Genomic DNA, 15,720 nt, shown 5'->3' with positions numbered 1-15,720 from the left:
TTCGAAGTCTTGGCTCAACTGTACATCTGGGCCTCTCTCTCGTTCTCTCCATGTGGCCCTTTTGTACTGTCTCTGGTAGGGTTAGGGCCTCCAAAAGCACAAAAAATGAAGCAATAAGATCTGGAATTAGCATGTTATCATCTGCTGCATTCTAGTGATTAACTTAAGTCACAGGGCCAGTTAGGAGGTGTGGTTCATTGGGGGCCATTTTTGGAAACCATCCACATTATTATTGTTTCTGTTGACCACATTACTCTACCATGTGTATAGTCGTCAGCTTTAGGCACTGGGAATATATTAATGAGCAACTAGATACAAATCCCTCCCACTTGGAGCTTATGTTCTACATAATAAATAATTAAAATGTACAGTGTGTTGGTTGGTAATGAGGATGGTGAAGAAAAAAATTAGGGAAGGAGCTAGGGAATACTGGGGGTTTGCAGATGCACTTTTAAAAATGAGTAGTTATGGGAGGACTCATTGACAAACTGACATTTGAGCAAAGACAGAAGGAGAAGGATAGGAACTAGATGGTAAGGATGGAAGTAAGAAAACCTTTAGGAGGTGTGGCATTGTGAAATATATATATGTGGTCTTCTTTCCCATTTCCTGGCATACAACTTCTAAAATCCTCGGAATCTCCAAATTAATAAATGTCTTTTTGTATGCTCATGAGTTGACTGATACTGGCAGCCCCTAGGTAGCTTCAGGGTGGGAGCTGGTAGTAATGTGGAAGACCAAGGCAGGATTAAAGGGTTGGGATTTTTTTTTTTTTTTTTTTTTTTTTTTAAAAGATGACCGGTAAGGGGATCTTAACCCTTGACTTGGTGCTGTGAGCACCACGCTCAGCCAGTGAGCGAACCGGCCATCCGTATATGGGATCCGAACCCGAGGCCTTGGTGTTCTCAGCACCGTACTCTCCCGAGTGAGCCACGGGCCGGCCCCAAAGGGTTGGGATTTTTTAGCCCCATTCCCCAGCCTCCTGGGAGGAGAGAGGGGTTGAAGGTTAAGGTTAAGTTGATTGTGAATGGCCAAAGATTTAATCAACAGGCCTATGTAATGAAGCCTCTATAAAAACCCAAAAGGGTGGGGTTCAGAGAGCTTCTGGATAGCAAACACATAGAGATTCCTGGAGGGCATGGAAGCTCTGTGCCCCTTTCTACATATCTTACTCTGTGCGTCTCCCATCTGGTGTTCATTGGTAGTCTTTGTAATAACCTTTATAATAAACCAGTAAAAGTGTTTTCCTTAGTTCTGTGACCCACTCTAGCAAATTAACTGGACTCGAGAAGGGGATTGTGGGAAGCACAGTTGGTCAGAAGCACAGGTAAAACGACCTGGAGCTTGTGATTGGCATCAGGAATGGGGGGCACTCTTGTGGGACTGAGGCCTTAACCTGAGGTATCTGATGCTATTTCCAGGTAAAATTAGCGGACACTTAGTTGGTGTCTGATGCAGAGTTGGTTGGTTGCTGGTATGGAGAAATCTCCACACTTCTTGGTGACCAGAGGTCACAAAAGTCATCTGTGTTGAATGAGGGTTTAGGAGAAACTGAGTTTGTTATTCCTATATTCTCTGAGGCAAATGCAATTAAGAAATGGGGGGCCTGGATTTTGGATATTTTGAAGATTACAGCTTCAGAATTTATTTATGGACTTTGTGTGGAGTGTAAGAGAAAGAGGAATCAAGAATGGCTTCAGGGTTATTGACCTGAGCAACTGAGATGATGGAGTTTCTCACAAGGAAGACTGACTACAGGACTAGCAGCTTTGGGGAGATCAGAATTGGTTTCATATTTGTAAGGTTTGAAATGTCAATTAAAAACCAGCTTTAAAATTGTAAATTGTACTTGTATCCTATTTGGCTTCCTATTTCGTAGCAAAGGAAGCTAATGGGGGAGGGAGGAATTTATACTTTGTTAAATAGCTAATAAACCTTCTCAAAGAGTGGGGGGATCTTAGCCTCCACCAGCCAGTGTGTTTGTCAGTTGTTTTTCTAGGCTCCTTTCACCCATTCCCTGATGTGACTTGTTAATCACAAATTCTACTAATTATCACCTTTTTATTAGAAAAAGGCCTGAAGGTAAACTCAAGTTTATTTAAAAATTTATTTTCCGTCTCTGTAGCTTTTTTTTTTTTAAGGAGAAAAGGTACAATGTAAAAATTAATTAAACCTTACTCTGTATTTCAATTCATGCTACATCTTTTCCCTGATGATATATGTCCATCGTGTTTTAAACTATTTTGTATGTATCTAGTTGCTGTGTTTTTGGGGGGTTTGGTACATTTAAAGGCTGTTTTGACTGATACTGAAAATGTTGATTCTTCTGTGGTCCTTGTTAAGACATGTTCCAACATGTTGTAGAAGTTTTCCTTGAAGTGCTCTTGGAATCTTAAATCTGTTACTCATTTTGGTAACTCCCCAGCCCTGTGTCTGTCTTCTAGGTGGTGCTCTTGAGCACCACCCAATAGATGAGGAGATAATGAAGAACTGTCTGATATATCCATTGGAGAGGTAATGATTGTAAATTTGACCTCCAGCTAAAACAATTTACTCATTAACATCATTGTCAAACTTGGAGCATGCCTGAACCTGTTTCTGTTTCAGCTTCACCTGAGGTTTTTACTTTTAATTAAGCTCTTCAGTTTTTTGCAGAATCTGAACTAAAAAGTGATGAGAAGGTATGAAAAACCCCAGCATGGATATATTGCATTTGTGTAGGGTGCTGTGATATATGTGTCATATGTGTTTTTTTTTACTTCTGCTGGATGCTTTTTTGGAAGTGGTAAAGAGAATTTTCTACTTCAGATTTCATAAATTTCTTTTTCCTTTTAGTCGTATTAACAGACTGCAATTTCTTCACTGCCAAAATGACATCATTTTCCACCTCTGCCCAGTGTTCAACATCTGACAGTACTTGCAGAATCTGCCCAGAACGAATCAATCAGGTAAGTCATTTTTGAGTATTTCTTTTTTTTTTTTTTTTTAATTGAATTGAGGCATTTAGCTGACTTCACTGACTAGGATTTTATACATCATATTAAGGAAATGAGTCAACTATCAGTGCTCTTAAAATTGGATTGATCATTGGCTAAATAAATATTTAGAGGTTACAGATTACTCAAATGGTACATTTTGAAAAGTAGCATGTTTTAGGATAGAGATGGCTAGTGGAAAATTTGGGGCTGGGTTATATAAATTTGTTTTCTGTCTACCTAACTTTGTTTTCTTTAAAAATCAATTTTGAACTGTAAATATAGCAAAATCCAAACTTTTTATGTTTTTTGTCAAATGATAAAGACTCTTGATCATTTTCTTTCCCCAAAGTACCCTCCACAAAGACAACACTATTACCAATTTGATGTGCCCTGTTCCAGACCTTTTCCTCTAACATAACATGGTGTTTTTATAAACATTTCACAATATATAGCATTCTGTACCTTAATAGATGATAAAGGTAGAACTTGGATTTGGTAAGAAAAAAAATGTGGCTTATATAATAAATGGTTTTGAGATAATTAGCCATCTTTAGAAGAAAACAAATGAAGACCTCTGAAACCTTGTACAAAAATAAACTCCAGGTAGATTAAAGATTTAAGTGTAAAAAGTGAAATAAAAAATATTAGAAGAAAATTTAAGAAATATTTGTAAAACTTTAGAATAAGGGAAGTCTTAAGACAAAATTGAAGAGACTATAAAAGAGACAAATTTGAATATAAAATAATCTTAAAAACAAAATTATGGCTAAAGACTCTACCGTCAGAGTCAAGAGATGGCAAAGTCACTACCCTTGGGTGTATATACCACATTTTGTTTATCCATTCATCCATTGATAGACATTTGGGTTGTTTGCATCTTTTGGCTGTTGTGGATAATGCTGTTATGAACATTGGTGTACAAAAATTTTGTTTAGTCCTGGCTCTCAGTTCTTTTGGATATATACCTAGGAGTAGAATTGCTGGATCATATGGTTATTCTATGTTTCACTTTTTGAGTAATTGCCAGATTGTTTCCCATAGCAGCTGCACTGTTTTATATCCCCACCAACAATGCACAAGGATTCCAATTTTTCTGCATACTTGCCAACACTTATTTTTCTTTAAAAAAGTCTCTTTTTCTTTTTTTTAAATTATAGCCATCCATGTAGGTGTGAATATGCTATCTTTTGAAAGTACGATTTTACAGGAAGGCAGCAAGTAGTCAGATCATCTGTAGTTATTTTCTGCATTGGAGAATTGTACATTATTAGGTGATAAGTATCTACAGGGTGTTTTTTTTTTTTTTCCTTAAGCGTTTGAAGAGGTTCTCTCTTTCCATATGGTTTCAGAAACCAGTCTAATTGAAATGTAAATAGCAGATTTATTTTATGTTTATATTAGGTACGACCAAAACTGCCACTTTTGAAGATTTTGCAGGCAGCAGGTGCACAAGGTGAAATGTTCACTGTTAAAGAGGTAAGCCATCAAAAAAAAATTCTGTTTTAAGAATAGTCGAGAAGTAGAAGTCAGCAAATATGTAGCTCTGAAATCAAACCCTAAGAAAGGAAGTACTACTCTTGACAAACTGGAGGGGCAGCTTTTGCTCTGTTTTGAAGACTGTCTAGTTAAGTTGAACTTCATATTTCAGGTGTATTATAAGCTGAACATAAGCTTGTAATTAATCATAAATTCATTGATCTCAGAGTTAAAATACAAAACATTTATAGATTTTTAAAATGACACTATGATTTACAGGATATGCTGCCAGGCAGGAATTAAATGCAGTCGTTTTTCGTTGTAAATGTGTCAGATACTCTTCTGAGCACTGTGAGTTATTTTAAACACTTATGCATTTTTTTTTTTTTTTTTATAAAGATGACTGGTAGGGGGATCTTAACCCTTGACGTAGTGTTTTCAGCACCACACTCTCCCAAGTGGGTCACGGCTGGCCCAACACTTATGCATTTAAATAACTTACTTAGCTTCTGAAGTTTTTTTTTTTTTTCTTTTTTTCAACATAAACAAGTTATGTGGAAAAGAGTATTAAAATGTTAATCTGTTGGAACTGCTTACATTTATAGTAGGGTAGATATTTAACCCTTCTTAAACAGGAAATAAAATTATCGATTTTTTTTTTTTTTTTTTGGCTTTTCTTACAAGCTTAACCCCTATCAGCACTGCCACACTCCTGAGCCATTAAATCTCTCAAAGAAACAAATCAGGAGACATTTTAGATTTTTCTAGAATGCTTTATTTCCTTTATCATTTTAAATTAAGTACATCATTTTGGACTGTATTTCTAAAATTCTGATACATACAACTTTTTTTCAAACTGTTATTAAAGTCTGGATTTTTATATCATCGAAGTTGTTAGAATGAATTAGATTTGCCCAAGTTTACATGATAAGCTTTCTATTATGAACCTTGACCTTACCTAGTACATGAAGAACTTCCTGATTTTTATTTTTAAATCTTGGTTCTCAGTGCGTGCATTGAGGTAGTATGATATAATGAGGAGAATAGTGTTATATACAAATTTAGAGTAGTGTTTTAGAAGAACCTACTTTATATGCTTAGAGTGGCTTTATTTTTTCTGAAAGTTGGATGGACATAGAGAATATCTTCTCATTTCTTCCAGTGGATGCTTTTCCTCATTTTTTTCCCCCTAGGTTACTCACTAGTTGATTAGATGTGAGAACTCAGCTAATCCATTAATACTGGGACATGTCGGGCAGGGGGAAAGGGAACACTAGGAACATCATTGGTTCAATATAATGGGAACAGTTGGAAAAATCTATGAAGATATCCAGTAATTCCTGAGAAATTGGGGACTAAAGATAAAGGTAGCTGGGCCGGCCCGTGGTGTACTCGGGAAAGTGCGGCGCTTGGGTGCGCAGCGCCGTTCGGATCCTATATAGGGATGGCCAGTGCACTCACTGGCTGAGCGCGCTGTGGACTACACCAAGCCAAGGGTTGCAATCCCCTTACCGGTCACAAAAAAAGACAAAAAAAAAAAAAAAGATAGCTGCTTTGGTCTGCTTGTGATCAGTTGACAGCAAAATTCTTACATCATTAAGTGAACTTAATTATTGAGTAAAAGTTTAAAAATATGCTACTTGTAGAGAATATTTTTTTCAATAAATTCAATGTGGTTTTTTTTTTTTTTTTTTTTTGGTGGCTAGCTGGTATGGGGATCTTAACCCTTGACCTTGGTGTTATTAGTACCATGCTCTCCCAAGTGAGCTAACCTGCCAGCCCCTTACTTGTTTTTTTTGTTTATCATAAAATTCACCCAAGTCCATAGGCAAAATGTGTCAAATTGGATGATATAAAAAAGGTTATATAAAATGCTTCATCTACAAATTAGATAATTATTAAGGTTTGAATTGTGAACCTGTCTGTGTTCCCTTCCATTTTGTCAACTGAAAAAAAAAGCAAGATAGACTAAATTTTTATTTGATAAACACTTAGATTCTGTGTTTTGTGAACTTACAGTGCTGATGACTTATTAAACATTGTACTTCATTTGTCAAAAGAATTAAGTGAACACACATCAAAAGCCTAGAGTTATGTGCCCATGGACTTGGAAAATATTTTTATGGACCAGGCAAATTTAAAGTTTATTACTTCTAGTAATAGAACAGACTGCTTTATTTGGACTGGTGAGAAAATTTTTAAGGGGATACTAGATAAATTTACCACTTTTTCTCATTGTCAGATCAGTACATTTCTGTGCTAAAAAGTCTGGGTCTGTTACCAGAAAGATAATGAGTGAATGAACCTAGTAGTTGGGAGCAAGTATCCTGTTGTAGGACCCTTTGCACTGACATTCTTGTAAATATCTTTTTCTCTAACAAACCACCTTACCAGATTTCCATGTAATTAATTTGTGTTTTTGGCAGCAGCTGGACAGACTGCATTATGTTTTTTATTGCGATGCAGGTCATGCACTATCTAGGCCAGTATATAATGGTGAAGCAGCTTTATGATCAGCAGGAGCAGCATATGGTATATTGTGGTGGTGATCTTTTGGGAGAACTACTAGGATGTCAGAGCTTCTCCGTGAAAGATCCAAGGTAAAAAGAGTGAGGATTTGTATATCTTTTTGAGTGCTTATACCTAGCCACTTAATCTCCATAGGTTATTAATGGCTATTTATTCCCTTAGTCAACACATATTTAAGGGCAGTATATGTTAGATAGCCTATGAGGCACTGAGAATACAGTAGTGAACAACATAGACAGGCTTTGATTTTATGGAGCTTACACGGTAGTGAAACAGTAGATGCTCTTCCTCCATCTTAATCAAATTATCACACCAGTACATGGTAAAATTACACTATGATAAGTGCTGTAGAGACAAGAGGTACATGAAATGGAGTTCGTGGAATTTAGAGTGTTAGGGGCAAAGGAAAGGTTCCTCGAAGAGGTAAAATTTGAACTGAGAGCTGAAGGATAATTAAAGAGTTGATTAGAAGGGGTTAGTTGCTTGAGGCAGATTGAACATCATTGTAAAGGCCAGGGTAGGAGGGAGCTTGATGTGGCTAGGTTAGAATTTTGTGAAATTGTTGGAAGAGGGGAAGAATGAGCTGATGAGAGAAATGTAGAATTACTGGGCAGTTTGGGGTTGATGATGAGCCTAGTAAGAATGACAGTAGAGTTAATCTGACCTGTTGTGTGATTTTCTCCTCTTACAGGGGGTATATGGATGGTTTTTAGCTTATACAGCCAAAAGCTAATTAATAATCTAGGAGCCAGTGTTCTCTCTACAGCTTTGAGGTGACTGCCTCTTCTGAGCTATTTTGTCTTTCATTGTTACTACTCCTCTCTACTTCCAGTCTCCAATTAAAGTGTAAAACTTAACTCCTAGAAGGAAGGAATAGTTTCCAAAGGAAATCTACCCTCTTGGGTTACTTTAGCTAATGAAATAAAATGTAATCAGTTTTTTTAATAGGGGCAGATTAACACAAGGGCCTGGGCATTAACATCTTAGTATTTAAATAATTTAAAAAAATGTATTCTGTGAAAAAGATTCTGCCTTCCTATACCTGATAAAGTTGAGAGATAACATATCAGAAAAGACATTTAATATTTAATAGAAAACTGATATCTTCAGAGTGGCATTTGGCATTAATTTTTTATTTTCTCTCTTTAACAGTCCTCTCTATGATATGCTAAGAAAGAATCTTGTCACTTTAGCCACTGCTACCACAGGTATGTCACATCATATTTCTTCAGTTTGTATAACAGTTTTTTGGGGTCAAGGGGGCAAATGATGGGAAAGAAAGGAGGATCAAGGTGGAGATGGATGCTGTCTTTGGCGTGACTGGGAGGGCTATATACTGCCTGTCATACAGAATGTTATTACTATGTTTTTTAACTTTTCATTGTGAAAAATTTCAAACATACTGAGAATAGAGAGATGCCCACTTCCTAGATGTAGTAACCGTTAACATTTTGTCATATTTGCTTTATCTAGAAATACTTTTTTCCTTCATATAACTGCAATACCATTATTATACTCAACAAAATTAATAACAAAGAAAATGAATAATAATTCCATAATCCTATCTAATAGTTGGTTTATGTATTGTTTCCCCCAGTTATCTCAAAAATATGTTTTCTTTTTGGCTTGTTTGAATCAGGATCCAAAGTCCACATACATGCATTTGCTTGATATGTTTCAGAAGTGTCTTTAATCTGTAAAACTTAACCTTCCTTTTGTTCTCATGTGATTTATTTGTTGAAGAAATGGGTCATTCTAGCGTTGGCAGATTGTATCCTTATGATTTTTTTTTCTTCAACCTGATATGTCCTCAGAATTGTGATGTTGTTTAACGTGTTTCTTTATCCTCCCCTTTTTGGTAAACTAGTAATGCTTGAACAGATTCAAGTTTAAATTTTTTGCCAAGAAAGCTTCATAGATGGTGCTTTGTACTTCTCTTTCATCACGTCAGTCATGTAAGGTCTGCCTGTCCTTCTTTCAGTTGTGTTAAGATTTTGAGGCCCAAGTGGTGTCAGTCAAATCCATCTGTTTTAAAAGTTCCCCAAGAACCTTTTACCTAATGATTTGAGCTGTTATCTGAATGCCAATCTGTCTAACCCTTTGCTTGATTCCGGACCTTATGTACACTCCTCTTTGAGTTTAATTTAGTAGGTCTGTGCAGGAGACTGGTTGCTTTGTGTAAGTGTCCAATGTCGTTGTGTGTTAGAGAAAGGTGAATAAACTGGGTACAACTGAAATGTAATCTTTTCTCTCATTTCCAAATAATGAAATTTTTTGTCCTCCACTCCAACATGAAGTCCTTTTGTGAACTTCAAATTAGATTTTAGTTAACATTCTCCTTTGAAGAAAGCTCCAGTTTGTAATTGCTTTAGATTAGCCATCTTTTGACAGTTTACTGAAATAAATAGGTTGAGAAGAATCCATTTTTAATAAAGATTCATGCTATAAAGTCAAGGAAAAAGTATTTGCTCTCATATTAAGACATGATTTTGAATTCACATTAAATTTTGAGACCTGTTGGTTTTGTTGAGCCTTTTGCCTACTTCACCCATTTCGTGTAGCTGTACATTTGTTTGAGAGGGAAGGCCTTGTAAATAATACGCCACTTTATTGAAATCCATTCACTTGTGAAATAGTGTGGCTTTCCTGGGATAAGTCACTAAAGGCTTGCAGTACATGGAGGATTTTATAATTGTTGAGGTACTCTTTCAGAATTTGTTTTCTGACTGATCTATTCTGTGGATATCTAGAGTGGATCTAATTCTCACATTTTTTCCTCTCATTTTCTTTCTCGTACTTTTTCTGCAGTATTTTTAACATGTCATATATTGTAAAGAAATACTGTATAATTGTCATATATTGTAAATAAATGCTCATTATATAATGAGCATTTCGACTGATCCTCACAGCAACCCTGTGCGGAGTGTCTGGAGATGAAGAAACTGAGGTTTTTTAATAGAGTGATTTGCCCAGGATCAGATGTCAGTGATAGTGGTAGAGAAGAGATTTCTGACTGGCCAGTTCTTACTCTTCCTGTTGTTCTACACACTGTGTCTCCTTAACCCTTGCTTGTAACAGAATTTGCTCCCCCAGAATTTTTTGACACATTTTTTCCTCTGAACATTAAATCTTCAAAACATTTTTATTCTTGTCATCTTGAAAAAATTTCAGACTTAGGGCACTTCAAAAAGTTCATGGAAAGATTTGTTTTTATCTGTTAATTCTACTTTTCCACAAACTTTTTGAAGTACCCTCCTATAGAATTCCCATATATTCTTCCCCCCCATATATTCTTTATACAGATTCCCCAAATGGTAACATCGTAGATAACCATAGTACAATGATCAAAAAGTCAGTAGATTGCTCCAAGTAATACTGATTGACTATCTGCTCTGACTTGCACTTGAATTGATGCTTGTGGTTGGCCATCTTTGTTGATTTTTATAAGTTGGGTTGCATGTGTTTTATTTGAAAGGCAAATGAGAAAAGTGCTTTTCCTATAACTTGTTTTCCATCTTTGCAAATTGGTTAAACCTTTTATTTTGATGGTTGAAGAAGATGCCGTTATTTAAAGCGAAGGTGGTTTTTTCTAAATCATTTCTCCAAATTTCCCCATGTGTACTAATTAAATGAAATAGATATGACAAACTCTGTATTTATTTTAAAATCCCTTTTTATATTATGGTTTTCCCAGATAAATTCTTTTTGCTTTTAATTGTTGTAAGGTAGTAAGGCTTTAGAAATATAAATGACAGTAATAGAATTGCTTTATTAAAAGACTGCTTTACCTGCATTATATGTTAATTGAACTTTGCTCTGAAGATCTCTGTGGTCAGAAAATGCTGTGTCTTGAACTTTTCAAGTATCTCCATTTATCTATGAAAATGCTTCTAGAAAAAATGTTCTTTATAATTACAGTTTTGAAAATGCTTTGTGCAAAACAGCTGAATTGTCAGAGCAGTTGTATGATCTGTGTTCTTTCTCTGGTAGTCTTTATTAGAAGAGGATGATGTTTTTCATAAATATTTTGTCACTGGAGCTGGTAGTAGCCGATGAATCTGATCCACAATAGACTTATTTGGGTGCATCTCAGTTACAGTATATATAATAGATGGCCGAGGTTATTAAATTCTCTGCAGTTTGTTCATTTTCTGTAGCCAAGTTTTTAATCTTCTGTTCTGCTTGAAAATTTTCTAATTCCTTGGAATAGATTTCTCTTAGACTAATGTGGTATCTAAGAATTTTTCTCTACTAGGTTATTGTTTTCTCTGCTTCTTTTTGTTGGCCTTGAGAAAAACTTTATCTGCCCTCTTTTCCTTCTTAGGAAATGTTTATAGTAACTGGGAAGAATAAGACCTGATGAAGTAAATCTAATCTGTATTCAGGTGATGGGAATTTAAACCACGAAATCATCATTGACACTTAGAATGTAGGTTTCCATGAAGATGCTATTATTTTATGAAGCAAGGGGGAAAATTCCAGATTTTCAGATCTCATAACCCTGAATAACTTTAACACTTGAAAATAAAAAATTAAAAAGCCATGTATTTTTTGCTGTTTATAAGTTAGGCAAATTTGTTAATACAGCAAGAGATGTTAAAAATATTCTTCATTATTACCTATGTGGAATGAACCACTTTTCATATAAAAATTTGAAAGCTTGCTGTGGAAGAACATTTTTAGTCATTTTTCACTTTTCTCCAGATTTTATTTTGGTAATATATTTTGAATATGGCCTGTCTTGGTCCTTGTCATTTTTATCAGTTTTGATTTTTCCCCTTTTTTGCAAATGAGAGCCTTGCCTAGCCAACACGGAGAAGTATATCACTAGGGACCAAACCTGCTTCAGGGTTGTTTGCTGAGGTCCTTTTTGTGTGGAAAGAATGGTTATTACCAGGGAAGGTTTTCCTTTTGTTTTACCTGCTATCCAGATGCTGCTCAGACTCTCGCTCTCGCACAGGATCACAGTATGGATATTCCAAGTCAAGACCAACTGAAGGTAAAATCACCACACGGTGACTTCTTTTGTTGTACAGAGTGGCCCCTTCTCTGTACCTATGGATCTTGGACTCCCAAGACCTTTCTCTGAATGTGGTAAGAATTTAATAAGAAAGGTTCTTGGGAGTTCACAGACCAGGGACAGAGTGAACCTTCTCTGTTCTGCCCATAACAGAGTTCCAGTCTCTGAATCTTTATTTGGGATGTAGCACTTCTGATCTTCCGTTCTTCCAGTTGCATTTTCTTTGGGTTTTTGTGTGTGTGCTTGTGCACGAGTGCGCGTGTGCGTCTGTGTATGTGTTTGTGAGAGAGATTGAAATTGTGTATATACACAGGTGTTTTAGGGAAGTGCTTTATTAGACTTTAACAAGCTTGTTGCAGTTAAGTTCATGTGAGGTAATTTCCTAAAGCCTCCCCAAACCTGGGGAAACTTTATGATCATCTTGGTACATGGTGAGGGCTTCACATGTTTTCTGAATTATGCCTAATTTTGTAGTAGGTTAGAGGCTTTATATGATAGCTTGTTTTTAACAGTAGATGGCCTTGTGCAGAGGTTTTTTTCCCCCCCAGGTTTGGGATTCTCCTAGCTCTGCTCAGAGTGGGTTGAGAAGTGTTGTCTTTACTTGATGACTGCTGTGAATTCCAGAGTTTTCTTTCTTGTGTGTAACCCGTTGTGTTGCACACTGACTGGCGAGCCAGAATGGAACTGCTACATCCCCTGGTCTCAGTTATTTCTATTGCACTGATAGGCACTTTTCCCTTCTTTCAGCAAAGTGCAGAAGAAAGTTCTAGTTCCAGGAAAAGAACCGAAGAAGGTGATATTCCCACACTGCCTACCTCACAGCATAAATGCAAAAATTTTAGAGAAGGTAAGTTTTGGATTAGGGCTATGTGGATTGATTGATTGATTGATTGATTGATTGATTTCTCGATTTCTCTCTCTTCCTGTTGATGATCTCTAGAAATGGTATCTATCCATATTAAGCACCAGCTGTAATTAAGACTATAATAGAAGCTTTTATATAGAGAATTCAGAAAATAATAATGCTGTCTCTTTGCATGTGAAGTAGGAGGGGAATATGTCATATTTATTTCTCATTCATTTCTGAAAGCCTTTTTTCAATCTAGTCACCATTGTTACCTTTGAAGAAGATGTGGTAGTGCTCTTTTAGCAACCCATGATTACTGGGATGGTTCAAGACCCTTCCATTAGAAAAGATAGCTATACACTTATCAGTTTGCCACCTGGTGAATTTTTTATATATGTGAATTCGGCTGCTTGGCCTTTTTAATCTTGGTACCCCTGTATATATTTTGTTAGAATTTTTATTTTTGTTTGTCTGCTTGTTATAAAGGCTAATTTTCATAGATTTTAAAGTTTGCAAAGATGACAAAATATACTTAGTATCACAGAGCCAAGAATGAGATATAAAAAGCCTAGTTGTTTCTTTGCCCTTTGGATGGTAGTCACCAGATCTTTGCCATTCTATTAGGTATGGCATGGTCAGGCTAAATGAATTAAAACCGATATTTTGGAAGTTTCTCCCAAACCCCATTTTATAAAATGTCTTCTAAAATCATATATTTTTGTTGCTTGTTTTTTGCTTTTTTGCAAAGATGTACAAAATCATAAATTGCCCAAAGGTATTTTGTGACATGATGGCTTCTAGTCTAGGTACCTGGCTCACACTTGGATCAGTGGCAGGTTAGGCCTCTAGCTATGTCTCAGAAAGTTATGCTGCTCAAGTTGTTTTAAATGTTTAAATTAAATTTGAATAATTTTATCATTTTGTTATGTTTTCTTCAAATTGCTTTTGAACGTAAACTGAATTTTGGGCTACCTAGCTACGTCAGAACTGTTCCAGTCTGTATGATATTAAATGTGTAATTTTGTTTCTTTAAATGCAGATTCTTATTTTCTAATCACAAAGATGTTTAAAAGATAGTAACAGCCAATTTAAGAGTCCATATGTAGTTTGTGATGGAAATTTTGGAAATAAATTGTTTAATTTTTTCAAGAAAGTCTATAGGTAGAAAGGACAGAATTTCTATTTGTGGAAAGAATGACCTGTTTCTGTTCACTTCACAATAAGTTGTAGGGCTTGAATAGATGAGGATAACTTTAATATGGCACCATCTCAGAAATTTGGTTTCTGATTATTTCAGCAATGAGTATGTAAAAAAAAGCAAGTGAAGTGTACCTGGCCATAGGCAGGACATAGGCCTTTTAATAGACAGGATTGATATAATTTGTAAATAGATAGGGTAAACTTATGTTCTGGCAGGGATGCATTTATTACAAAAATTCTTTCAACCATGTGTGCCACAGCACATTTAAACATCCATGGTTGCTATCTGCAGACCTAGTGCATTGGGAAGAGGTAGAAGAGAGTGAGAAAACAGGAAAAGAATAAAGCACAACAAAAAAGACAGGAGGAGGATGGGAAAGAAAGAAAGGAATTTCGTGTGTTAGCAACAAACTTATATAACTGCCTTGAATGTCATTCACATATATACAACATGAGATCTTATACTTAAAATATGTGGGACCTTAATATTTGTGCATTTCTGGATTCTTAACTCCAGAAGAGCATATCTATCTAGAAAGGGCATATGTATGTATTTACTTGGACAACCTAAAGTTCAGTGTTTTATAATGGTGGTTACCTACCAAAACATGAATTTTTGAGAAATGTCCCAAAATATGTGATACCCATGAGAGTGCCTTGACAACCTTGTGATTGATTATTATGGTCTGTACCGCCTCGCTTCGATCTCAAGGGTTAGGCTAATATGCTATCACCATTTGCAGTTCAGAAGATAAGCCATTATCAGGCACTGTGTACTAGAACAAGTCATTCTTTAGTTATTACAATGTTAGTTATATTTAAAATGCCAGTAAGTGACCACTTAGAAATTCTTTTAGAACAATGTCATTGTTCAGATGTTTGTAGAGTTATATTCGTTGATAAATGATCATCTACTTTTAGTGTCATTTCTTGTTAATGGAACCCAAACGGGAGGGAGATTTGGGCTCTGCCACTAAGAGAGATCCTTGATTTCTGGAATTTCTTTTTATCTGTTTTATAAAACTAAAGAGGGTTGTAAGTATTCTAAAGAGAGTCTTGGTTCTTAAGTGTCATTACATAGTTATCCTTTTCATTTGACTTCTATAGATGAAGACTTGATAGAAAATTTATCCCAAGATGAGACATCTAGGCTGGACCTTGGGTTTGAGGAATGGGATGTAGCTGGCCTGCCTTGGTGGTTTTTAGGAAACTTGAGAAACAACTATACACCCAGAAGTAATGGCTCAACAGATTTACAGACAAATCAGGTAAATTTTATGTTTGAAGGGGAGCATTTTTCCCTTTAGAAATAGTAACATTCTCGGTTGTAAGAATTCTTAGAGAATGCAACATGTGGTCAAGAGCACATATTGCATTCTCTAAGAATTCTTATTCACTGCTATGACTTTAAATACCATCTGTATGCATATGACTCCCAAATCTATATCTCTAGCTCTGACCTCTTCCCTAAATACCCACCTTCCATATCCACCTACCTACTTAACACTTCCACTTAGAGGATCTGACATTTAACATTTAACATGTTCAAAATAGAACTCTTGATTTTTTTTTTTTTTTTTTTTAAATAACCAAACACTCCTTTCCCAGGCTTTCATTTTTCACAAATCTACCATCTACACAATTATTCCAGCCACATATCAAGGAGATAA

The 15,720-nt window shown here is 35.8% G+C and overlaps 1 protein-coding gene across 4 annotated transcripts in view; it reads left to right on the top strand.

The window, feature by feature from the left end:
* Window positions 1–15,720, top strand: part of MDM4 (MDM4 regulator of p53) — a 35,259-nt gene that overhangs the window by 6,867 nt on the left and 12,672 nt on the right. For 2 of the 4 annotated variants that reach the window (XM_063114041.1, XM_063114040.1), the window contains exons 2-8: window positions 2,836–2,948; window positions 4,380–4,454; window positions 6,921–7,054; window positions 8,136–8,191; window positions 11,915–11,982; window positions 12,751–12,850; window positions 15,158–15,318. In XM_063114041.1, coding sequence (XP_062970111.1) covers window positions 2,871–2,948; window positions 4,380–4,454; window positions 6,921–7,054; window positions 8,136–8,191; window positions 11,915–11,982; window positions 12,751–12,850; window positions 15,158–15,318 — 672 coding nt within the window. In that variant the 5' untranslated portion in view covers window positions 2,836–2,870. Of the gene's footprint in view, window positions 1–2,835; window positions 2,949–4,379; window positions 4,455–6,920; window positions 7,055–8,135; window positions 8,192–11,330; window positions 11,413–11,914; window positions 11,983–12,750; window positions 12,851–15,157; window positions 15,319–15,720 lie in introns of those variants that run through there. The other 2 variants (XR_010024874.1, XM_063114042.1) reach the window with 2 other exon arrangements.

The sequence above is a fragment of the Cynocephalus volans genome, chromosome 11, assembly GCF_027409185.1.
Source record: "Cynocephalus volans isolate mCynVol1 chromosome 11, mCynVol1.pri, whole genome shotgun sequence".
In the NCBI taxonomy this organism is placed as follows: Eukaryota; Metazoa; Chordata; class Mammalia; order Dermoptera; family Cynocephalidae; genus Cynocephalus; species Cynocephalus volans.
Note: the sequence above shows the minus strand (reverse complement) of the source record. Positions and strands in the feature narration are given on the sequence as shown.